At 36.0% G+C, this 26,508-nt stretch overlaps 1 protein-coding gene across 5 annotated transcripts in view; it reads left to right on the forward strand.

The window, feature by feature from the left end:
• The window catches only part of SPRED1 (sprouty related EVH1 domain containing 1), a 323,745-nt gene extending 298,275 nt beyond the window's left edge, over nt 1–25,470 (forward strand). For all 5 annotated transcript variants that reach the window (XM_079909663.1, XM_079909664.1, XM_079909662.1 and 2 more), the window contains 2 exons: nt 17,418–17,519; nt 19,646–25,470. In XM_079909663.1, coding sequence (XP_079765789.1) covers nt 17,418–17,519; nt 19,646–20,296 — 753 coding nt within the window. In that variant the 3' untranslated portion in view covers nt 20,297–25,470. The remainder of the gene's footprint in view (nt 1–17,417; nt 17,520–19,645) is intronic.
• The last annotated feature ends 1,038 nt before the right edge of the window (nt 25,471–26,508 follow it).

Consider the following 26,508-nt stretch of genomic DNA (forward strand, 5'->3'; position numbering starts at 1 on the left):
TAATGAAATTCAGACTTGATCAATTCAGCAGTGTGTGCCCTCGCATTCTTGGATAAACCTAAAATTTAATTGTTTTTATCTTAAAAACTTGAATATGGGGGCAGGGGGTAAAGAGAAAATAAAAAACCTGCTGGATCATCTGGGAATTTTTCTTCCAGCAAGTCCCAATACAGCCATACCACAGCAAATAAATAAATATAGTTTGAAATATTCAAGTTAGACACAGATTGTGAAAGGTTCCCTGCCAATAGATATGATTAATTAGGTTACTTAAGGTCGCAAGATACATATATTCTCAGGCTATGTACGTTGGTGGGGACTTATCGTAATGACCTGGGCAAGTACCAGGCTAATAGCATGTATTCATTCAGCCTCTCTGGTCCTCCCATGATTGGAACTTCAGTTAGGATTATCCCCCTTCCTCCACTCTAATTAAGTCTAATGCCAGTGTTTCCCATATAAGTAAATGGTATATCACTTATACATTTGCTCAGGGCAGAAACTTGAAGCTATCCTGACTCGTTCCTCTCTCAATCTCATACTGTAGATATCAGCAGTCAATCAGCAATCCTGTAAGCACTACATTCAAAGTATATTTCTCAGACGTTCATCATTTCTTACTGCTATAGTCTTCTAATTTCCCTACTTCCACTCTTATCCTTCCCATCCACTCTAATAATCTGTTCACACAGTAACCAAAGTGATCCTTTAAAAAGATACAAATCAAATGTGTTCAAAACTTTATAAAAGTCTAACATTCTATTTAGAACAACATACAGAGGTTTTACAGAGCTGTGCATGATTTTGTTCGTGGCTTCTCCAGATTTATTTTCTATTCTTTCTCACTCACAAGCTCCTTAATACCGCGACCTCCTATGTTTTAAGTATATTAAGAATATCTATGCCTCAGGGGCTTTGCATCTGCTCTTCCTTTTATCTGGAACACTCTTCCTCCAGATGCTCCTGGAGCTTGCTCCTTACTTCAGGTCACCTCTTCTGTGAAGCCTTCCCTGAGCACTCTAAATGAAATACCAACCCTTCCATCACTGTATCCTTATGCTATTTTACTTTTGTTAATAACACTTATTTCCTGATTATAATTTGTCTCCTATTTGTACTTTTTTTGTTTGTTCACTGATACGTTCAGGAATCTAGAAGTTCCTAAGATAGAGTAAGCACCCAGTAAATATTTGTTGAATGAAAGAATAGATGAATAAATGCTAACAGCATCACCTTGGAAGCATCCTACATCAGAGGAATAGCCTTGCCAAAAGGACTAGACTACTTCGTTGCTGTCAAGAAATATGAAGAGTGTGAGATTTAACCCTAGCTAGCAAGTTATATGAATGCTGCCAGAAGACATAAGACTGCTAGGTCAGAGACAAAGGACTGTTACTCACAGCACAATAGAGTAGCATGAGCTTCATGTTTGTGTCAGTTCCCCTTGCTTCCCAAGTCCCATGGGGGTGGTGCTAAGCTGCTCAGGTGAATATTGCACACTCAGTGGGTTTGCATCCCAATATTGGAACCCTGAGTTTTGGGGAACCTCAGTCTTTTATAATGGGCGATAATCCTGCCTGACTTTTGCCAGGGAGGGACACAGTGTCTTTGTTATACTCGTTAACTAAACAAACCTAACTTCGAAGGAGAGATACTATATCTTTCAAGGGTTTCCCTATTCACACATCTTTGAAAAGATAGTCTGAAGCAAAGGCAGATAGTACCTCTACTCACTGTATCTGCAGAAGTGAGACCCATGGAGAATTGTCACCTAACACTAGTTTAGGTTTTTCCCTCTAGCAGTGCTTAAACAGGTATTGTCAGTGTTTGTCTTTGGCTCATTTTCTGTGCTTCCGTGGACTACTTAAATCCTTTTGATGGATTGGGTACATTCTTTCAAACTGCTAGTGCTCTCAGTCAGGTTTTAGTTAAATCTAATAGGCCTGGAGGCCATTATAGTTCTTTTACTCAATTTCACTTACTTTCAAGTTCCTGGAGGTCATTTCACTGCAGATGAATAAGACCACATGTATTATGGTCTTACAATCAAAGGTTTATGATGTATTTAATACATAGAAAATAATACATGTAATGAATACCTGAGAAAGCAAAAAACTTTTAAAAAAGAGCACCTCCAATCCTGTTCCCTTGCCTTCATCCTAAAGGTGACCTTTACCTTGGACTGTGTTTGCTTATTAGCATTCTTATGCTTTTCTTGGTAATTCTACCACTTCTTTTTCTTCTGCCAGTAGATATTTTAGTTGTTTCCATATTTTTGATATTAGGCATACTGCTAGTACAAACTTTCTTGCCCCTCAGCTATTCTTGTGCAAGAGTTTCTTTAGGGTGTACAGAAATGGGCCCTTGATATTGATGTGCTATAAAAAGGCTCTTGGGCAAATTAGTTTATAAGATTCGTGTGTTCTGTGACTATAAGAGAGATATTTTGAGCATTTGAGAGGTTAGAGAAATAACGCTGAATATTCCATTACAAACTAATTTTAACCATATACTCTTATATAACTTGTTATTGAGTAATAAAATTTTCAGTGACACTTCTTTTTGAATTTTATTTTTGGCCAGTATCTCCTAGTTTATGGTGGTTTTTCACTCTTTTTATGGTGTTTTGGTGAACAGATGTTCCAAAATATAATACAATTGAATTTATCATTCTTTTCGTGGTGGTGTTTTTAAAAACTCCTCCCCACCCTTATCTGAAAGATTTTTCTCTTGATTTTATTCTAAAAGTTTTGCAGTTTTGTTCGTAAAACAAACTGATTTTTGTTCCACTTTTATTTTTTCCATATGGATTACTGATTGTTAACAGCACCACTTATTGGATCCTTCCCCCTGCTGATAGGCAGTGCCATATCTGTCATATATCAAGTTTCTATTTCTGGTCTCTCTTATCTGTTGGTCTGTTTGTCCTGGCACCAGTGCCACTTGTCTTCTTTACTATAGGATGTTTTAACTCTATAGCAAGTCTTAATATCTGCAGAGCAAGTGCATCTACCACTTTTTTCTTCTTCTCTTTTTTGTTGGTGGGTGGGGGAGCTGTTTACTCTTCCACAGAATTTAGAATTAGCTTGGGACTTCCCCAGTGATCCAGTGGTTAAGACTCCACCTTCCAGTGCAGGGGGTGTGGGTTCAATCCCTGGTTGGGGAACTAGGATCCCACATGCCATGGGGTGTGGCCAAAAAAAAAAATTAGAATTAGCTTATCAAGTTTGTTGAAAAATCCATCTGCAGTCTGTATTTGAATTGCACTGAATCTGTATATTAGTTTGGGGAAGAATTTAGCCTTCTTTTCCATGAATATATAATATATCCTTCTATTTAGCTCATCAATAGTGCTCAATAAAGCTTTGTATTTTCTTCATGAAAAGATATCATATATCTTTTAAAAGAGTGGATATATGGGGCTTCCCTGGTGGCACAGTGGTTAAGAATCCGCCTGCCAATGCAGGGAACACAGGTTCGAGCCCTGGTCCAGGAAGATCCCACATGCCTCAGAGCAGCTAAGCCTGTGCGCCACAACCACTGAGCCTGCGCTCTAGAGCTTGCGAGGCACAACTACTGAGCCCACAGGCCACAACTACTGAAGCCTGTGCGCTCAGAACCCGTGCTCCGTAACAAGAGAGGCCACCGCAGTGAGAAGCCCACACACCACGATTAAGAGTGGCCCCTGCTCGCCGCAACTAGAGAGAGCCTGCGCACAGCAACAAAGACCCAAAATGAGTCAAAAATACACTTTAAAAAAAAGAGTGGATATATGTATATGTATAACTGATTCACTTTGCTGTACATGTGAAACTAACACACATTGTAAGTCAATTATACTCCAATAAAAATTAAAAAAAAAACATTGGAGAGGTTATAATCATGCAAAAGTAATCCAGCCTGTGCCCTAGAGCCCACGAGCCACAACTACTGAAGCCCAAGCACCTAGAGCCTATGCTCCACAACAGGAGAAGCCACCACAATGAGAAGCCTGCGCACCGCAAAGAAGAGTAGCACAAGCTCGCCGCCACTAGAAAAAGCCTGCATGCAGCAGTGAAGACCCAATGCAGCCAAAAATAAAGATCTTTTAAAAAAAAAAGTAATCCAGAAATCTTACTTCATCCCACATCAGTCCTTTAGTCCTACAACATAATTAAAATTGAAATACTTCTGTTTCTCTTTATGTTCCTACCATGTGATTAAAGTGCTAATGAAAGTAAAATTCAAAACTGCAGGAAACAAGGCCAGGAATGAGATAACCTCTTCAGTCATTAACTATTTTTATTAAACTTTCTTTCCTGTTTAAGACACTACTAATACTGAGTAGGTGGTTCGAGTTGGATATATCCATTTAAATTGCTTTTTGAATTGAAGCGTACAAACTTTTTAATCCAGCATTTTTACTTTTAGCAATTTCTGATACAGATACACTTGGACATGTGTATTAAAGATAAATATGTATAAGGATAATTTATGCAGTATTGTTTGTAACACAAAAGGTGGGGAAAAGCCTATATATATATAAATCAGACTAGTTAAATTAAGTCATCCATTCAATGGAATACTAAGCTGCTATTAAAAGAATTAGGTAAAGCTATATGTATAAACACATACGCACACTTGCATGTGTGTGTAAATTAAATATGTGGCCAAAAAGTGGTAAGTACCACCTGAGTGGTACATTTGTTACAGTTGGTGAACCTACATTGATACATCATATAATCACCCAAAGTGCATAGTTTACAGTAGGGTTCGTTCTTGGTGTTGTGCATTCTGTGGATTTGGACAAATATATAATGATATGTGTCCATCATTATAGTATCATATAGACTTTTTTCACTGACCTAAAAATCCTCTGTTCTCTGCCTGTTCTTCCCTCCTTACCTCTCCCTTCTCCCAAACACAGATCCTGGCAACCACTGATCTTTTTACTGTCTCCATAGTTTTACCTTTACCAGAATGTCATATAGTTGGAATCATACAGTATGTAACCTTTCACTTTGTAATATGCACGTAAGGTTTTTTCATGTCTTTTTTTTTCAATACTGAGTAATATTCCATTGTCTGGATATACCACTGTTTGTGTATCCATTGAGCCTACTGAATAGATAAACAAACTTAGTTTCTTCCAAGTTTTAGCAATTATAAATAAGGCTGCTGTAAACATCTGTGTGCAGGTTTTTGTGTGGACATGTTTTTGATTCCCTCGGGTAAATACCAAGGAGCACAATTGCTGGATCATATGGGAAGAGTATGCTTAGTTTTATAAGAAACTGCCAAATTGTTTTCCCAAGTGGCTGTACCATTTTGCATTCCCATCAGTAATGAATGAGGTTTCCTGTTGCTCCGTGTCCTCCCCAGCACTTGGTGTTGTCAGTGTTCTGGATATTGGCCATGCTACTGGGTGTGTAGTGGTATCTCGTATTTTTAACTTGCATTTCCCTGGTGACTTATGGCGTGGAGCATCTTTTAATATGCTGATTTGCCATCTGTATATCTTCCTTGGGGAAGTGTCTGTTGAGATCCTTGGCACATTTTTAAATCAGGTTGTTTATTTTCTTATTGTTGATTTTTTAATAGTTCTTTGTATATTTTATCTAAAGAAGAAACCTATGAATGAAAAATATGACACATATAAAGAAAAAAAGAGGTTTTTGTACATTATAGGTATCAGTCCTTTATCAGGTATCTTTTACAATATTTTCTCTTACTCTGTGACTTGTCTTCTCATTCTCTTGACATTTTATTTTTCAGAGTAGATGTTTTTAATTTTAATGAGGCCCAGCTTATCAATGCTTTCTTTCATGAATCTTTGATATATCTTAAAAGTCACTGCCATAACCAAAGTCATCTATTCTGTTCCATTGACCTATTTTTTTTTTTTTGCTGGTACCACACCGTCTTTCTTAGTGTAACTTTATAGAAGATCTTGAAGTCAGATAATGTCAGTCCTCTAACTTTTATTCTCCCTCAGTACTGTGTTGGGTATTCTGGGTCTTTTGCCTGTCTATGTAAACTTCAGAACCATTTTGTTAATATCCACAAAATAACTTGCTGGGATATTAATTGGGATTGCATTGAATCTATAGGCCAGCTGGGGAAAAACTGACATGTGACAGCCTTGAATCTTCCAATTTACAAACATGGATTATCTGTATTTATTTCTTTGATTTCATTCATCAGAGTTTGATAGTTTTCCTCATACAGATCTTGTACGTATTTTGTTAGACTTATGCATTAAGTATTTCATTTTGGGGGATGCTAACGTAAATGGTTTTTAATTTCAAATTCCACTTCTGGTTTGTTTGTTTGTTTGTTTTTGCCGCACCGTATAGCATGTGGAGTCTTAGTTCCCTGACCAGGAATCAAACCTTTGCCCCCTGCAGTGGAAGCACAGAGTCTTAACCCCTGGACCACCAGGGAAATCCCTTGTTCATTGTTGGTTTATAGAAAAGTGATTGTCTTTTGTGTATAAGCCTTGTATCCTGCAACTTTACTCTAAATCATTTATTAGATGCAGGAGTTATTTTGTTGATTTTTTCAAATTTTCTATATAGATGATCATGTCATCTGTGAACATGGACAGCTTTATTTCTTCTCAATCTGTATACTGTTTATGTCTTTTTCTTGTCTTACTTCATTAGCTAGAAATTCCAGTATGATGCTGAAAAGGAATGGTGAGAGAAGGGACATCCTTGCCTCCTTGTACCTGATCTTAGTGGGAAAACTAAAAGTTTCTCACCATTAATTATATTAGTTTCAGGGTTTCTGTAGATATTCTTTATAAGTTGAAGAAGTTCTCCACTGTTCCCAGTTTACAGAGTTTTTATCATGAATGGGTGTTGGATTTTGTCAAATACTTTTTCACAATATATCGATAAGATCATGTGATTTGATGTGTTACATTAATAGATATTTTAATGTTAAACCAGCCTTGCATAGTGGGGTTGAATCCACTTGGTCATGATGTATAATTCTTTCTATACATTGTTGGATTCAATGAGCTAATATTTTGTTGAGGATTTTTGCATCAGTGTTTATTTGAGATGTCTGTATTTTTGTTTGTTTTCCTTTTTGGTAATGTTTTTGTCTGGTTTTAGGATTAAGATAATGCTGACCTCTTGGAATGAGTTAGGAAGTATTTTCTGTTTTCTATCTTCTGAAAGAGATTGGAGAGAATTGGTATAATTTCTTACTTAAAGTTTTGTGGTATTCACCAGTAAACCCCAGCTGGATCTGTGTGCTTTCTATTTTGGAAGGTTATTAATTATCCGTTCAACTTCTTTAATAGATATAGACCTATTCAGATCGTTTTCTTCTTCTTGTGTGAGTTTTGGCAGATTGTGCCTTTCAAGGAATAGATACATTTCATCTAGGTTATCAGATTAGTGGATGTAGAGTTGTTCATAGCATTCCTTTATTATCCTTGTAAATGTTCATGGAATCTGTAGTGATACCTCCTCTTTCCTTTCTGATAGTTAGTGATTTGTGTCCTCTTTTTTTTTTCTCTTAGTTGTCCTGACTAGAGGCTTATCAGTTTTGCGGATCTTTTTAAAGAACCAGCTTTTGGTTTAATTAATATTCTCTGTTGATTTCCTGTTTTCAGTTTCATTGATTTCTACTCTAATTCTTATTATTTCTTTTCCTTGCTGTGGATTGAATCTTTTCCTAGTTTTCTAAGGTAGAAACTTATATTATTGATTTTAGATATTCTTTCCTAATATATTTAATGCTATAAATTTCCCTCTATGCACTACTATTGCTGTAGCCCACAACATTTGATAAGTTGTGTTTTCATTTCTATTTATTTCAAAATAATTTTTAATTTTTGTTGATATTTCTTCTTTGACCCATGCGTTATTTAGAAGTGTGTTGTTTAACTTCCACTTATTTGGTGATTTTCCAGATATCCTTCTGTTACTGACTTATACGTTAATTCCTTCGTAGTCTGAGAATGGACATTGTATGATTTCTACTCTTTTAAATTTGTTAAGGTTTGTTTTATGTTCAAGAATGTGGTCTATCTTGCTTAAGGTTCCAGGTAAGCTTGCAAAAATGTGTATTCTGCTGTTGTTGGATGAAGTAGTCTTCAGATGTCAATTATATCCACTTGATTGAAGGTGTTGTTTAGTTCACCTGTGTCCTTACTGATTCTCTGCTTGCTGAATCTGTTCATTTCTTTATTGTTTTTTAGCATCTTTATTGGAGTATAATTGCTTTACAATGTTGTGTTAGTTTCTGCTGTATAACAAAATGAATCAGTTATATGTATACATATATCCCCATATCCCCTCCCTCTTACACCTCCCTCCCACCCTCCCTATCCCACACCTCTAGGTGGTCAGAGCACCGAGCTGATCTCCCTGTACTATGCAGCTGCTTCCCACTAGCTACCTGTTTTACCTTTGGTAGTGTATATATGTCAGTGCTACTCTTTTACTTCATCCCAGCTTACCCTACCCACTCCCCAGGTCCTCAAGTCCATTCTCTACGTCTGTGTGTTTATTCCTGTCCTGCCCCTATGTTCATCAGAAGCACTTTTTTTTTTTAGGTTCCATATATATGTGTTAGCATACGGTATTTGTTTTTCTCTTTCTGAGTTATTTCACTCTGTATGACAGACTCTAGGTCCATCCACCTCACTGCAAATAACTCAATTTCATTTCTTTTTATAGCCAAGTAATACTCCATTATATATATGTGCCACATCTTCTTTATCCATTCATCTGTCGACGGACACTTAGGTTGCTTCCATTTCCTGGCTATTGTAAATAGAGCTGCAATGAACATTGTGGTACGTGTCTCCTTTTGAATTATGGTTTTCTCAGGGTATACGCCCAGTAGTGGGATTACTGGATCATATGGTAGTTCTATTTTTAGTTTTTTAAGGAACCTCCAAACTGTTCTTTAGTGGCTGTATCAATTTACATTCCCACCAACAGTGCAAGAGGGTTCCCATTTCTCCACACCCTCTCCAGCATTTATTGTTTGGAGATTTTTGGATGATGGCCATTCTCACCGGTGTGAGGTGATACCTCATTGTGGTTTTGATTTGCATTTCTCTAATGATTAGTGATGTTGAGCATCCTTTCATGTGTTTGTTGGCAATCTGTATATCTTCTTTGGAGAAATGTCTATTTAGGTCTGCCCATTTTTGGATTGGGTTGTTTGTTTTTTTGATATTGAGCTGCATGAGCTGCTTGTATATTTTGGAGATTAATCCTTTGTCAATTGCTTCATTTGCAAATATTTTCTCCCATTCTGAGGGTTGTCTTTTGGTCTTGTTTATGGTTTCCTTTGCTGTGCAAAAGATTTTAAGTTTCATTAGGTCCCATTTGATCATTTCTGTTTTTATTTCCATTTCTCTAGGAGGTGGGTCAAAAAGGATCTTGCTGTGATTTATGTCATAGAGTGTTCTGCCTATGTTTCCCTCTAAGAGTTTTATAGTGTCTGGCCTTACATTTAGGTCTTTAATCCATTTTGAGTTTATTTTTGTGTATGGTGTTAGGGAGTGTTCTGATTTCATTCTTTTACATGTAGCTGTCCTGTTTTCCCAGCACCACTTATTGAAGAGGCTGTCTTTTCTCTATTGTTTATCCTTGCCTCCTTTATCAAAGATAAGGTGACCATGTGTGCATGGATTTCTCTGGGCTTTCTATCCTGTTCCATTGATCTATATTTCTGTTTTTGAGCCAGTACCAACCATACTGTCTTGATTACTGTACCTTTGTAGTATAGTGTGAACTCAGGGAGCCTGATTCCTCCAGCTCCATTTTTCTTTCTCAGGATTGCTTTGGCTCTTTGGGGTCTTTTGTGTTTCCATACATATTGTAAAATTTTTTGTTCTAGTTCTGTGAAAAATGCCATTGGTAGCTTGCTAGGGATTACATTTAATCTGTAGATTGCTTTGGGTAGTAGTATAGTCATTTTCACAAGGTTGATTCTTCCAATCCAAGAACATGGTATATCTCTCCAGCTGTTTGTATCCTCTTTAATTTCTTTCATCAGTGTCTTACAGTTTTCTGCATACAGGTCTTTTGTCTCCTTAGGTAGGTTTATTCCTAGGTATTTTCCTCTCTTTGTTGCAGTGGTAAATGGGATTGTTTCCTTAATTTCTTTTTCAGATTTTTCATCATTAGTCTATAGGTATGCAAGAGATTTCTGTGCATTAATTTTGTATCCTGTTACTTTACCAAATCCATTGATTATCTCTGATAGTTTTCTGGTAGCATCTTTAGGATTCTCTATGTATACTTTCATGTCATCTGCAAACAGTGACAGTTTTACTTCTTCTTTTCCAATTTTGATTCCTTTTATTTCTTTTTCTTCTCTGATTGCTGTGGCTAAAACTTCCGAAACCATGTTGAATAATAGTGGTGAGAGTAGGCAACCTTGTCTTGTTCCTGATCTTAGAGGAAATGGTTTCAGTTTTTCACCATTGAGAATGATGTTGGCTGTGGGTTTGTCATATATAGCCTTTATTATGTTGAGGTAGTTTCCCTCTATGCCCACTTTCTGGAGAGTTTTTATCATAAATGGGTTTTGAATTTTTGTCAAAAGCTTTTTCTGCATCTATTGAGATGATCATACTGTTTTTATCCTCAGTTTGTTAATATGGTGTATCACATTGATCGATTTGCGTATATTGAAGAATCCTTGCGTTCCTGTCATAAACCCCACTTGATCATGGTGTATGGTCCTTTTAACGTGCTGTTGGATTCTGTTTGCTAGTATTTTGTTGAGGATTTTTGCATCTATGTTCATCAGTGATACTGGCCTGCAGTTTTCTTTCTTTGTGACATCTTTGTCTGGTTTTGGTATCAGGGTGATGGTGGCCTTGTAGGATGAATTTGGGAGTGTTCCCCCCTCTGCTATGTCTTGGAAGAGTGTGAGAAGGGTGGGTGTTAGCTCTTCTCTAAATGTTTAATAGAATTCACCTGTGAAGCTGTCTGGTCCTGGGCTTTTGTTTGTTGGAAGATTCTTAATCAGTTTCAGTTTCAGTACTTGTGATTGGTCTCTTCATATTTTCTATTTCTTCCTGGCTCAGTTTCAGAAGGTTATGCGTTTCTAAGAATTTGTTCATTTCTTCCAGGTTGTCCATTTTATTGGCATATAGTTGCTTGTGGTAGTCTCTCATGATCCTTTGTATTTCTGCACTTTCAGTTGTTACTTCTCCTTTTGCATTTCTAATTCTGTTGATTTGATTTTTCTCCCTTTTTTTCTTGATGAGTCTGGCTAATGGTTTATCAGTTTTGTTTATCTTCTCAAAGAACCAGCTTTTTTAGTTTTATTGATCTTTGCTATTGTTTCCTTCTTTTCTTTTTCATTTATTTCTGATCTGATGTTTATGATTTCTTTCCTTCTGCTAACTTTCGGGGGGATTTTTGTTCTTCTTTCTCTAATTGCTTTAGGTGTAAATTTAGGTTGTTTATTTGAGATTTTTATTGTTTCTTGAGGTAGGATTGTATTGTTATAAACGTCTGTCTTAGAACTGCTTTTGCTGCATCCGATAGGTTTTGGGCCATCTGGTTTTCATTGTCATTTGTTTCTAGGTATTTTTTGGTTTCCTCTTTGATTTCTTCAGTGATCTCTTGGTTATTTAGTAGAGTATTGTTTAGCCTCCATGTGTTTATATTTTTTACAGTTTTTTCCCTGTAATTGATATCTCGTCTCATAGCATTGTGGTTGGAAAAGATACTTTTTACTATTTCAGTTTTCTTAAATTTACGGAGGCTTGATTTTTGACCCAAGATATGATCTATCCTGGAGAATGTTCCATGAGCAGTTAAGTAGAAACTGTATTCTGTTGTTTTTGGATGGAATGTCCTATAAATATCAGTTAAGTCTATCTGGTCTAATGTGTCTTTTAAAGCTTGTGTCTCCTTTTTTATTTTCATTTTGGATGATCTGTCCTTTGGTGAAAGTGGGGTGGGTGTTAAAAGTCCCCTACTATTATTGTTACTGTTGATTCCCCCTTTTATGGCTGTTAGCGTTTGCCTTATGTATTGATGTGCTCCTATGTTGGGTACATAAATATTCACAATTGTTATATCTTCTTCTTGGATTGATCCCTTGATCATTATGTAGTGTCCTTCTTTGTCTCTTGTAATAGTCTTTATTTTAAAGTCTGTTTTGTCTGATTATGAGTATTGCTACTTCAGCTTTCTTTTGATTTCCATTTGCATGGAATACCTTTTTCCATCCCCTCACTTTCAGTCTGTATGTGTTCCTAGGTCTGAAGTGGTCTCTTGCAGACAGCATACATGTGGGTCTTGTTCTTGTATTCATTCAGCTAGTCTGTGTCTTTTGGTGGGAACATTTAATCCTTTACATTGAAGTTAATTATCAATATGTATGTTCCTGTTACCGTTTTCTTAATTGTTTTGGGTTTGTTTTTGTAGGTCTTTTTCTTCTTTCTCTTGTGTTTCCTGCCTAGAGAAGCTCCTTTAGCATTTTTTGTAAAGCTGGTTTTGTGGTGCTGAATTCTCCTAACTTTTGCTTGTCTGTAAAGGTTTTAATTTCTCTGTTGAACCTGAATGAGATCCTTGCTGGGTAGAGTAATCTTTGTTGTAGGTTTTTCCCTTTCATCACTTTAATATCCTACCACTCCCTTCTGGCTTGGAGAGTTTCTGCTGAAAGATCAGCTGTTAATCTTATGGAGATTCCCTTGTATGTTATTTGTTACTTTTCCCTTGCTGCTTTTAATATTTTTTCTTTGAATTTATTTTCTGATAGTTTGATTAATATGTGTCTTTTCATGTTTCTCCTTGGCTTTATCCTGTATGGGACTCTCTGCACTTCCTGTACTTGATTGACTCTTTCCTTTCCCATGTTGGGAAGTTTTCAACTATAATGTCTTCAAATATTTTCTCAGACCCTTTCTTTTTCTCTTCTTCTGAGACCCCTATAATCAAATATTGGTTCCTTTACTGTTGTCCCAGAGGTCTCTGAGACTGTCCTCAATTCTTTTCATTCTTTTTTCTTTATTCTGCTCTGCGGTAGTTATTTCCACTATTTTATCTTCCAGGTCACTTATCCGTTCTTCTGCCTCAGTTATTCTGGTATTGATTACTTCTAGAGTATTTTTAATTTTACTTATTGTGTTGTTCATCATTCTTTGTTTGCTTTTTAGTTCTTCTAGGTCCTTGTTAAACATTTCTTGTATTTTCTCTATTCTATTTCCAAGGTTTTGAATCATCTTTACTATCATTATTCTGAATTCTTTTTCAGGTAGACTGCCTATTTCCTCTTCAGTTGTTTGGTCTTGTGGGTTTTTACCTTGCTCCTTCATCTGCTGCATATTTCTCTGTTTTCTCATTTTGTTTAATTTATTGTGTTTGGGGTCTCCTTTTCACAGGCTGCAGGTTCATATTGCCTGTTATTTTTTGCTGTATGCCCCAGTGGGTGAAGTTGGTTCAGTGGCTTGTGTAGGCTTCCTGGTGGAGGGGACTCGTGCCTGTGTTCTGGTGGGTGGAGCTGTTTCTTGTCCTTCTGGTGGGCAGGACTGCAGCTCGTTGTGTGTTTTGGAGTGTCCATGAACTTAGTATGACTTTAGGCAGCCTCTCTGCTCATGGGTGGTGTTGTGTTCCTGTCTTGCTAGTTGTTTGGCATGGGGCATCCAGCACTGGAGCTTGCTGGCCATTGGGTGGAGCTGGGTCTTAGTGTGGAGATGAAGATCTCTGAGAGAGCTCTTGCTGATTGATATTATGTGGGGCCGGGAGGTTTCTGGTTGTCCAGTGTCCTGGACTCAGTACTCCCACCATGGAGGCTCAGACCCAACACCCAGCCAGAGTACCAAGACCCTCCCAGCCACATAACTCAGAAAAAAAAGGAAGAAAGAAAAACAACAACCACCAAAAAAATGAACAGACAGAACCCTAGGACACATGGTAAAAGCAAACCCCTGGTGAAATTTCAGACCCACAAAAAATTGGGTCTGCTTCATGCGGAAGATCCAGTAGTGAGCCAGAAGAAGCCAGGAAGGATGGATTCCAGGTATGATGCAGAGATTGTAAAGTTACTTTTGGTTCTCAAGACATCAGTCTGTTCATTTCTGATAGAGAGGGATGTTGAAGTCTCCAGCTATGATAATGGGTATATCCGTTTCCTTCAGGTTCTATCAGTTTTTGCCTCACATAATTTGATGCTGTGTTGTTAAACACATACACAATGAGGATTGTTATGTCTTCTTGGGGAATTAACCCCTTTATCATTATATAATGCCTTCTTTATCACTGATAACTTTCCTTGTTTTGAAGTCTGCTCTGTCTGAAATTAATATAGGAGCTCCTGCTTTCTTTTGGTTAGTATTAGTGTGTTGTATTTTTCTCCAGCCATTCACTTTTACTCTAACAACACTAAACCACTTTACAGTGAGTGGGAGTACTTTATAATAACCATAATCCTAATTCCTCCTTCCACTTGCATCATTGCTGTCAGTCATCTTATTTTATATACATATATATGCATATGTATGTAAATATGTGCATAATCATACATGATCAAGTACACTGTTGCTGTTTTTGTTTTTGGCCACGCTGCTTGGCATGCAGGACCTTAGTTCCCTGACCATGGCTCACAGGCCCAGCCACTCCACGGCATGTGGGATCCTCCCGGACTGGGGCACCAACCCGTGTCCCCTGCATCAGCAGGCAGACTCTCAACCACTGCGCCACCAGGGAAGTCCGGAAGCATGGATTCTTAACCACTGGACCGCCGGGGAGGTCCCCCACTGTTGCTATTTTTTTGAACAAACTTCTGTTAGCTCAGTTAAGAATGAGAAAATTAAAAGTTTTATTTTATTTTCACTTATTTCTTCTTAACTGCTCTTGCATTCTCATGTAGATCCAAGTTTCTGACCTATATTATTTTCCTTCTCTCTAAAGAACCTCTGTTAACATTTCTTATAAGGCAGGTCTACCAGCAACAAATTGCCTCCATTTTTTTTTGCTTAAGAAAGTCTTTATGTTTCTTTCACATTTTTTTAATGTTTATTTTTAGATTTAATTTTTCTTTTACATGATAGCTTGTCTCTCTTAATCCCCTACCCCCATGTTGCCCCCCCCTTCCCTCTACCCACTGATAACCACTAATTTGTTCTCTGTATCTGAGAGTCTGTTTCTTTTTTGTTATAATCAGTAGTTCGTTGTATTTTTTAGATTTCACATGCAAGTGGTATCATAGAGTATTTTTCTTTCTCTAACTTCACTTAGTGAAATACCCTCCAAGTCCATCTGTGTTGTTGGAAATGTGAAAATTTCTTTTTTATGGATGAGTGATATTCCATTGTGTATGTGTGTGTGCATGTGTGTGTGTGTGTGTGTGTGTGTGTTTATACACACCACGTCTTATCCATTCATCTGTTGATGGACACTTAGGTTGCTTCCATATCTTGGCAATTGTAAATAATGCTGCTATAAACATTGGGGTGCGTGTATCTTTTCAAATTAGTGTTCATGTTTCTTTCAGATATATACCCAGAAGTGGAATTGCTGGGTCATATGGTAGTTCTATTTTTAGTATTTTGAGAAACCTCCATACTCTTTTCCACAGTGGTTGCACCAATACATTCCCACCAGTCTCCTTCACTTCTGAAGGATAATTTTGCAGGGTACATAATTCTAGGTTGGCAGGCTTTTTCTCTTACCACTTTAACTATTTCACTTCACTCTTCTTGCTTGCATGGTTTCTGCAAAGAAGTCAGATGTAATTACTCTTTATAAGTAAAATATTTTTTCCTCTGGCATCTTTCAGGATTTTTTTCTTTATCTTTGATTTTTTATAGTTTGAAAATGATATGCTTAGGTGCTTTTTTTTTTTTTTTTTCCTCCTTTTTCCTTCCCTCCATTTTCCTGCTTGCTGTTCTCTGAGCTTCTTGGATATGTGATTGGACATCTGACATTAATTTGGGTAAATTCTCAGTCATTATTATTTCATATATTTCTTTTGTTCCTTTCGCTCTTTCTTCATCTGTTCTTTCTGTCTTGTGTATGTTACACCTTTTGTAGTTGTCCCACAGTTCTTGAATAGTCTTTTTTTTTTCAGTCTTTGTTATCTTTCCTTTCAATTTTGGAGATTTCTGTTGCTTAATCCTCAAGCTCAGAGGTTTTTTTCCTCAGCCATGTCCAGTCTACTAAGCTCATCACAGGTATTCTTAGTACTTTTGATCTCTAGATTTTTCTGCAGGGGGCGGTATTCTTTATTAGGATTTCTATTTCTCTGCTTGCATTGCTCTTTTGTTCTTGTATGCTATCTACTTTAAACATTGGAGTCTTAGCATATTAATCATAGTTGTTTTAAATTCCTAGTCTGCTGATTCCAATATCCCTGCCATATCTGGTTCTGATGCTTGTTCTGTCATTTCAAAATGTATTTTTGTCTTTTGGTATGTTTTTTTCTCGTTTTTCTTGATTGCTAGACATGATGTGCTGGGTAAAAGGAACTGCTGTAAATAAGCCTTTAGTGATGTAGTGGTAAAGTGTATAGGAAGAGGAAGTATTCTATGGTTGTGATTAGGTCTCAGTCTTTTAGTCTGAGCCTTTCCCTCAGGATTGTGAATATCACAATTATTTATCCGTTTTTTCTCTCCCTTTAGGTGTGTCAGATGGTTAGAGTTGACTAGTGTTGGGTATATCCCCTCCTCCAGATCAAATAGACTCTGATAATACCACAGTAGGTCAGACCCTCCTTAACTAGTTTCTCCTGAGGACAGGCCTTGTTAAGAACAGAGTGTTCTGGCACATTTCGTAATGGTTCCTTCTCCACTCCCCTGCTGGAAGCATGTATGGCTTTTTCTGATACTTATTGTGGGAACCTGGTTGATCTCCTAGAGGTAAACTCACAAGAGTTTGGGGGCATCACAATGACTGTCCCTACCCCCAACCAGGAGTTTTTTTAACTGTCAGAGTTGTCCATCCTGAGCCTCCAGCAATTTGTCAATTACAGTTGAGTTTCCCCCCCCCCCAACCCTGGCACTGGTTTCCATGGTGATTTTCACTCATGAGTCTCTGCTCTGGTAAGCAGTGACTCCCTTTTTTTTGCTCTCTGCAGTCTTAGGGGTGGGGTTTGCCCTGTGTCCTCCTCTCTCATAGATCTAAGAGGAGTTGTGGATATTTTTTGTTGTTGTTCAGCTTTTTTTACTTGTTGTTACAACAGAATGGCAGCTTCCAAGCTCCTTATATGCCAAAACAGAAACCAGAAGTCTGTATTACTTTTTAAATTAAATTTTAAATGTATAAGGAAAGACCTAAGTTTAAATAATAAATAGGATGACTCAAGTAATGCTTTTTGTTAAAACCATTTTGAAAACCCTTACTGCTAATAGATTATGAAGTTTTCGAATACACATTATATATAGTTTTATTAAAAATAAGGAATGCATTCTTTTGTCACTTAAGTAGAAATTGTTTGTATTTTAGATAATGTTCAGTCATCCAGGCCTAGACATTCAGGGCAGAAGTATAGAATACGTACAGCGGCAAATACCCAAGGAATGTGGAAGCCTAAAGTCCCAAAATAAGGTAAGTAATCTTAGTTTTATCTTCTGGTTTGGAATGTAACTAATTAACATGTAAGTGAAATTTTCCAGTCTTTCTAATTCTCCATATAGTTGAGTTGTACTAGAATTGTTTTTTAGTGTATAAATTTTCCATTTTTTTATATATACTTCTAAACCCCATTACTTAAATTCCCTCCAAATTTCTGGTTTGAGTCTGGGGGATTGTCAGTATACTTATCACCAGTAGGAATCGTATGTTGTAATATAATGGTCTGCATCCATCACTCCACCTTTAGTCCAGACGTGGAGTTTTTTTAGCCACAATTCCAAATATGTGGGGAATAGAAGTCTGCCCCAACGTGGATTCATGTGCTTACTTATAAAGTAGTCACTGTGTCCAGGGACTGGCACTAGAAGATATAAATGTGACTACTAGAAGCCCACTTATATGGGTGAAGGGAAGCGTCATTTTGATTTATGCCTGAAAAATTTACTTTTCTCCCTGGCCTCAAGGAAACAGGCTACCCAGAAGGATGAGAGAGTGTGATGTGTTTTAAGTCATTTTCAGAGACTTGTATAGCCAACCTATGAACATGTATGTCTTTGTATTAGTTTGCCAGGGCTGTCATAACAAAATACCACAGACAGAGTGGCTTAAACAACAAACATTTATTTGCTCACAGTTCTGGAAACTGGAAGTCCCAGTTCAAGGTGTTGATTCATTTGGTTTCTTCTGTGGCCTTTCTCCTTGGCTTGCCAATGGTCACCTTCTGGCTGTGTTTTTTTTCCTCTGTGCACCCACATCTCTGGTCTCTCTCTCTCTCTTTCTGTCCAAATTTCTTCTTCTTATAAGGATACCAATCAAATTGGATTAAGGCCTACCCTAAGGGCCTTATATTTTAATCACCTTTTTAAAAGGCCCTATTTCCAAATGCAGTCATATTCTGACATACTGGGATTGGGGCATCAACATATGGATTTGGGGGGACACAATTCAGCCTATAACGTTCCACCCTCTGGTCCCTCTTCTCACATGCAAAATACATTCACCCCATCACAACACCCCAAAAAACTTAACCCTTTCTAACATCACCTCTAGGTCCCAAATCTCATCTAAATACCATCTAACTCAAGTGTAAGTGAACTCAAAGTTTGATTCATCCTGAGGCAGAATTCCTCTGGGCTCATGAGGGAGGTGGCCCCATCCCCTTGGCCATCAGTGATAGCATCTTCCTGAGAATTTTCTTGCTCTTCAACTTCTGGTTCATTTTTGTTTTAAAAATTACTATTTCAATTAATCACTTCCTTCTCATATTGTAGTATAAGCAGCAAGGAGGAACTAGGCTGCACCCTCAGCACTTTGCTTGTAAATTTATGCTAAATATCCAAGTCCATCACTCACAAATTCTACCTTCCACAAGAGACTAGAATACAATTCACCCGCATTCTTTGCCACTTTATAACAAGGATCAACTTTCCTCTGGTGTCAACAGTATGTTCCTCATTTCCATCCAAGCCCTCACCAGAAGCACCTTTAATGTTCTTATTTCTACCAAGTCTCTTCAAAGCTACCTAGCCTTTTTATAACATGCACCTCAAAACTCTTTCAGCCCCTACCCATTACCCAGTTCCAAAGGCACTGCCACATTTTTAGATGTTTGTTAGCACAACATCCTACACCTTGGTACTAAAATCTGTATGAGTCAGGGTTCTCCAGAGAAACAGAACCAACAAGAGATATATATATATATAAAGAGAAAGAGACTTATTTTAAGGAATTGGCTCATGGGATGGTAGAGGTACATATTCAAAATCTGCAGGGTAGGCTGTCAGGCTTGAGACCTAGGGAAGAGCTGTAGTCTGTATCCAAAGGCAGACTGCTGGTAGAATTCTTTCTTGTTCCAGCAAGGTCAGTCTTTGTACTAATAAAGCCTTCAGCTGATTGGATGAAAGCCACCTACGTCATGGAGGATAATCTACTACACTTATGGTCTACCCATTGAAATGTTTATCTCGTCCAAGAAACATCTTCACTTAAACATGTAAAATAATGTTAGCCAAATATCTGGGCACTGTGGCCCAGCCAAGTTGGCACATAAAATTAACCTTCACAGTCATTATTGCAATTTTCATCTCTTTCCTTTTTAGGTCCCTTTGAAATCAATCCGACATGTGAGCTTTCAAGATGAGGATGAGATTGTCAGAATAAACCCTCGCGATATCTTAATACGTCGCTATGCAGACTACAGACATCCTGACATGTGGAAAAGTGACTTGGAGAGAGATGATACTGACTCCAGTATTCAGTTTTCTAAACCAGACAGTAAAAAATCAGACTATCTGTACTCTTGTGGGGATGAGACTAAGTTAAGTTCACTCAAAGACTCTGTGGTATTTAAGACACAGCCTTCCTCATTAAAATTTAAGAAGTCAAAACGAAGAAAAGAAGATGGTGAACGTTCTCGCTGCGTATACTGCCAAGAAAGGTTTAATCATGAAGAAAATGGCAGGGGAAAGTGTCAGGATGCTCCAGACCCTATTAAAAGATGCATATATCAAGTTAGTTGCATGCTCTGTGCAGAGAGCATGTTGTATCATTGTATGTCAGACTCAGAGGGAGATTTTTCTGATCCCTGTTCATGTGACACTAGCGATGACAAGTTCTGCTTACGATGGTTAGCCCTAGTAGCTTTGTCTTTCATTGTACCATGTATGTGCTGCTACGTCCCTTTGAGAATGTGCCATCGTTGTGGTGAGGCGTGTGGGTGCTGTGGTGGGAAACATAAAGCTGCTGGATGAAAGCATCCAGTGCCAAAATGAGCTTAAAATCTTTGTGTCCAGGAGTTAGCTAACTTGGATTTGTGGAAGCTTTTGGCAAGCATTATGAAATCTTGCCTGGTATCATTGGGGCCACACGTGGAGGAAGCAGAACTCATCAGTTCTTGGCATTTCACAAATGCTAGCCATGCCTAACTTTTTCCCTGGAGTGCATGGCATGTTTTGTTGCAGGTTCTAAAGAATATTTGCAAAAGGAAACCATTTCTGGTTATTGGCTATATAAAGTGAGCATAAATATGATCCAACTAAAAGGGGTTAATTTTTTGGCATTTTTGTATATTTATGCATTAGGTGATGGGACTTTTAAAGGTTTGAATTCATTAAGATATAAACTTAAAGTGCACTAGGGGACAGTTGATTTCAATCTAAAAAAAGTTAACACTTGGGAACTGTAAGAAGTAAAACAAGTGCAACTAAATCATTTATTAGTTGTTTTTTGAAAGCAGTTTTATGTATAAATAACAAATGTTTATATTTAACTAAATATAAGGTACGAGTTATTACATATTAAACTTTTCCTCCCCTTCCTAGTTCTGAAGTAGATGTACATATATCTACTGTCACATTCCATTATATTTTGAATATTTTACTTATCTAGTTAATAACATTTTGGTTCCATGTGAATGATTTGATATTTTCATTGTCATTTCCCTCTGGCTACAGTTTATATTGAGTTATATCTGTACATTCTGGTAATCTAAAATCCTTAAAAAATATTCTAATAGCCTTGAGTGACCAACTTTTTTTTAAAGCACAGATGTAATTGTCTAATGTTATGATGGGAACATAACACTTATTTTTATATAAAAAGAGACTGAGTAAACATTATAGAAAAAAGTAAGGTTTTGGGTTGTTGTTTTGTTTTTTGTGGTATTCAACCAGCAAGTTGTTTTCTTTCAGAGTTTCCTCCTTCAAAAAATTATATTGCATTTACAAATGTTTTACAAGGTGAAAAGTGTAACTGGATAGTTAGAGTAAGTAAAACAGTTTCCTCCTGAGATTTCCACTTATCATTCTGCTAAACCAGAATATGTTCAGCTGTGTTACTAACTTTTTAGCTTAATTCTCAGTGCTTATTATCACATAACAATGATACCTTTTCTCAGTTGCATTTTATTTTCTTTAAACTGGCCAAAAGCAAAATTATTTTATGTAAAGGATGTGCTAAACTATCCCAAGAAAGTATTTAATCCAGTATTGTGAATGAAATATCTTGTACGTATAAATTTATTTCTTTTGCAGAGCATTGTCTTACTGGATGTTTTATTTACAAAGTAGTTGGATAAATGTTCTAGCAAATTGTTTGAAGTACTTTGGGGTCAAATTTGTCTTTTTTTTTTTTTTTTTAAAGTGTTACATTAAAACTCTAACCAAGTAAGGGGTTCCTTAAGAACATTCCCTTAAAGGGAAAAGTTGAGAAGTGTGCCTTTTTTTAATGGCTTGAAGTTTCAGAAGTGATAAAAATTAAAATCACACTACTGTTAGAAGCTCATTTTCTATGCAGGTTTTTAAATGTCATTTATGTAATCATTCTTTTTACATATCACACTTAAGCTTGTGTTAGCTTTCTTCTTTTGCCCCAGATCAAACTGAACAATGTATATAACACTATCTGTCTGTAAAATACTTTTTTTAAGAAAGCATTTATATTTATATGACAGCTTGAACTGACAACATTGTGTATATAGATCATCTTAAAGTATTATTTCACATTGAAAAGAAGAAAAATATATTGATAACTATAGATGTTATGAAGAAGAGGTTATTTCTAGTTTTGTACTAAAAATTAATTGGATGAACTAAGTCCAAAACATGATACCGTAGCAGCAGTTTTAAGTCTTATTTTTACTGTTTATATATTTGGAAGCTGCTACACCAGATGATCTTCATCCCTGAAGTTTTCAGCTAAACTTGGTTTCCTAGAATAGACTGTTAACTTTCAAAATTACTTTTTATTGGTAAAATGGAAATACTGGTTTTCCTTGTGAATAATTTTCGTATTTGTAAGTGCTGAGTTTATAATTCAGGTTTGATCAGGTGTGAACAACTGAAGAAAATAACTTGCTGGCTATATAGGAAAATGCTGTGGAAATGAACTGTGTATATACTTCTGGGAAGAACAAATTTAATCATTTCTTCTGTTGAGCACTAATCAGTATAGTGCAACTCCTGGTCCTGTACTGTATTTTATATGCAACATATATGCTTTAATATTTTAATGTTTGTGCATTAATATTTTCAATTTGTTTAACCACTTTGCTGCTAAGATTTTTCCGTCCCATCCCCATTTTTCCTTTACAGTTTTAAACAAGTTTCTTCATTAAAAACTATGGTCATGAAATGGTTTTTATTTTACCTTGGATCTTTATAGTTTAACACACCCAGGTTCCAAATCAGTCTAGAAGACTAACTGATAATATAATGTTACCTGAATCCCTATGTGGAAATTTTCTCTTGAGTAAATTAGAATTCTTATGTGAATTCTTAGGTTAAATTTCTCGTTCTTAAACGTGTATAGGTATATTCAGGAACATTTTCTTGTTCTGCATTACAGATTTGGCACTGCCAATTGGCTTGTCCTCTAAAACCTTTCTCTTTGGTTTTAATCTGGTAGTAGAAGCAAATGGCTAAACAAAACTGCTTAAGTAATAGTAAATATTGAAAATGAAATCATCTAGATGGCATGACAAGAAAGACTTTTCGTCTGATGGCTTGTTCAGAATTGATAATCCTTAAATGATTTGTCTCCTGAGTTGACAGGGGAGTCATTTGATTTCGGAAGAAATATGAGGTATGTAACTTCAGCACCACCTACTGGATGATTTATAGACCATACGTGAGGTGGCAATTGGGATCTGACAGGGTTCATTCATCATTACTACCAGTAAAGGGCTATTTAAGTGGTGGCCACCTCCAAATGGAGAAAGCAGGAATAAGAAATATCTCAAAGGAACTGTAAAACCAATCTTTTCCCTAATGTGTCTTGTTGAAAGATTTTAAGCACTTTTTTCTTACATATCCTGTTTTAAAATATTTATCGATATTTGGAACTGGCAATCAAACTTAATGTGCCGAAGCATTTATAGAACCAATTCTTTCAACTTGCAAAAGCCATTACCAAAATGGTATTCTTACTTTTCCTCCCATTACCAGTCAGGGAGAATTTTTTAGAAAAAAATAAACATCACTGTATTTCATCATGACAACTTCAGAGAGTGTGTGTGTCTCTGGGATAATGTTGGGCAGGGGTTAAAATTTAAAGGGGGAAACTTAAAACTACCTATTTTCATTGGTTATTCAGCAGTGCCTAAAATGAACTTTTGAAGTAATACAAATGCACTTTCAATTCATGTGTATAGTGCCATCTGATATCTTGGGTAAGTCTTGTCTTTTCTTTTTCTCTCCCCAGCCCCCCCTTAAAGGAACACTACAGAGATGTTTCTTAATACCTATATGTCTCAGAAATACAGGAAATACGTACTTTCCTCCAGATTTAAAGAATCTTAAGGATGTTTATTTTGTTGAAATTTACTTTAGGTTTTGTGATACACTTTGGAATATATGTTTAAGATTGGGTTTTTTATTTTAGCCTAAAGATATATTAAACAAGTGTAACATTTTTCTACATGAAACTTTGAAAACTTTAGTTACCTGGAAAACATAGATTCTTAACTAAATACTCTTATTCTTAATTTGATTTCCAAGATCACATTTCTAAGTATAAGGGGAAGCACTAGAAACTTGCATCATTGTTACACTTAAAAAAAAAAAAATTGGTCTGTACTCCACAATAATAGCACCATAAGGTGTTTTGAAGTAAGTCAAAACAAAGAAATCACAACCTGAGATAATTTATATAAACCAAAAAATAAGGTGGGGGAGGCTTTAAGTTATTAAGGTACTGTTTGCCTAGCAGCCAGGTGGTTATAAAACTTTGATATGCTTTGAAACACTGATGTTAGCCATTGTTCCTGAAAGCTCCTTAAATTGCATAAGTTGCTAGTTTTGAAATTTTTCAAGAATAATCTAGTTGAAAAGCCTTTGTATTAAAGATACACATAGAGATTTTTTGTGAACATTGCCAGTATGTAGTATCATTTGCTTTCTATTTTTGACCTCAAAAGTGCCTCACTTGTATATTATTTCCATTAAAAGCTTGACTGCATTCTTTCCAATAAGCAATGAAAAATTGTTTAACTCATGTCATAATGTATCTCCTTAGATATAGTTGACTAGCTTGATAGTTTTGGATATATAATGTAAATACGCATATATAAGTTTGTAACTGTTTTTGTTACATCATACCCATGTAATTGGACATATCAGATGATATCATAAGAATTTGTTTTAATTACCTGATTAAACCTATCATGAAATATAAAAGGACTTTTTCTTACTCTTCTAGAGATAACAAACCATCACATAAGAGATAATAATTACTAAAGCAGAAAGCAGTAGTAGAAATGGAAGCTTTTGATCATAATTTTTTAAGGTGTATTTTTAACCAAAAGGTCATGTAGAGTTCATTTTAATGACTTATTTATTCACCCTTGATTGTATCCAGATTTTTTTTTATAGTTTGTTACCTGATACATTATTTGCTTTGGGAACATGTTACAACGAAGTCTGGATTAACTGCCTTAAATGATGTGTGGGAAATTTTTAACCCACTACTCTTACTCTTTTTTTTTTTTTTTTTGGTATCAGAGTTTCACTTAACTTGTAATATAAGCAAAATTAATCTAAATGAAAAATTATTAGGACAGTACTCAAAAATCATAATGTATTTCAACACCAGAATAACTTTTGAATTACTTATATTACAGTTGTATTTATTTGAAAAATCAAGAATTAACTGTTTATACTTTTACCATGAATTATGAAATGTTAGTCTTATGTGTTTATTTACAGGTTTTCAGAAATTTACTTTATGTTCTTCACATCAAGTTAATACCCACAAGTAAGTAGAATAGTTTTTACACGAGAGAAATTGAAACTAGGGTTTCTGCTTGGCTGTCAATATAGTGTCATGCACACAGTAGTCCTTAAAAAACATCAGCATTAATAATATGGAAGTTGGAGTCAACTTTAAAACCAACTACTCTAAGATTTGCAGTTTTAGAGGTATCCTTAAAATAATGGCTAAAAAAATGTATAATAAAAGTCTAACAAAATCATAGTTGAAATGGTGTTTTCTTTTGTCTAGCAGTCTTTATTTTATGTTTTTAAATGATCACTTACAGTCCTCAAATAACCATATAATGTAAGTATTATCCTCATTTTACTTAAAGAAGAGGTTTAGGTTTCAAGAGGTTAAAAACTATCCCCAAGATCACATTAGAGGTATCGGGATTGAACCAAATTGTCTTACTCCAAAGCCCATGCTTTTAGTCACAATGCAGTTTTGTGTTTCGTTATAAGAGTCACAGATGTACTTCATAGAATAATCATATTGTTCTGTTAAAATGAAATTTTATTTAAGTTGAACAGTATGATTATTCTGTGAAGTACAAAGCCTTTAAAAACAAAGCCTGTCTTTAAACCAGAGTTGCATTTAGTATCAGGGCTGCTACTTACACACGTGTCAGATTGATGAGTTTACTGTCCCCACTTCCCTCAAACTTAATTTTAACTTAGAAATAATACAATAACCAAGAGTCTGTGTACAGTTTGGAAAGAAGTAGGACAGGAAGAATTCCAGAATTTCTAATACTGAAGTAAGATTCTTTCTGGATGATAAAACTGAGACCTGTTTAGCTTTCATTTCCATTACTTACTAATTTTGCATTGTCAAATTGTAAGATACTTTCTTTTAAAAATGTGATACAGGAGATCTTATGGATATTACTTGTCAAACATAAACCCCTTTTGTGCTCTCAATTTTTTTTTCTCCCCTGTTATAGGAATAATGTCTCCAACTTCTCCAAATCTATGAAGAGAAGAATTTATGGAGAAGAAATTTCAATAGTGTATTATAATTCATTTTTATATTCTTACCAAGAATGACCAGCAAGCTTAAATGTGTGTCTTTCATCAGTAGAGGAATCCACAGTGTTTCACTCTTTCTTAAAATTTAAGAGAAAATAAGGTTTTATGAATGTATAGGCTCCCAGCTAGTTAATAGTTCTTGTTAAATTATCAAAGTAAAATATACGGATAGCATGAAACCCCAA

The sequence above is a fragment of the Stenella coeruleoalba genome (genome assembly GCF_951394435.1).
Source record: "Stenella coeruleoalba genome assembly, chromosome: 2".
Taxonomy (NCBI): domain Eukaryota; kingdom Metazoa; phylum Chordata; class Mammalia; order Artiodactyla; family Delphinidae; genus Stenella; species Stenella coeruleoalba.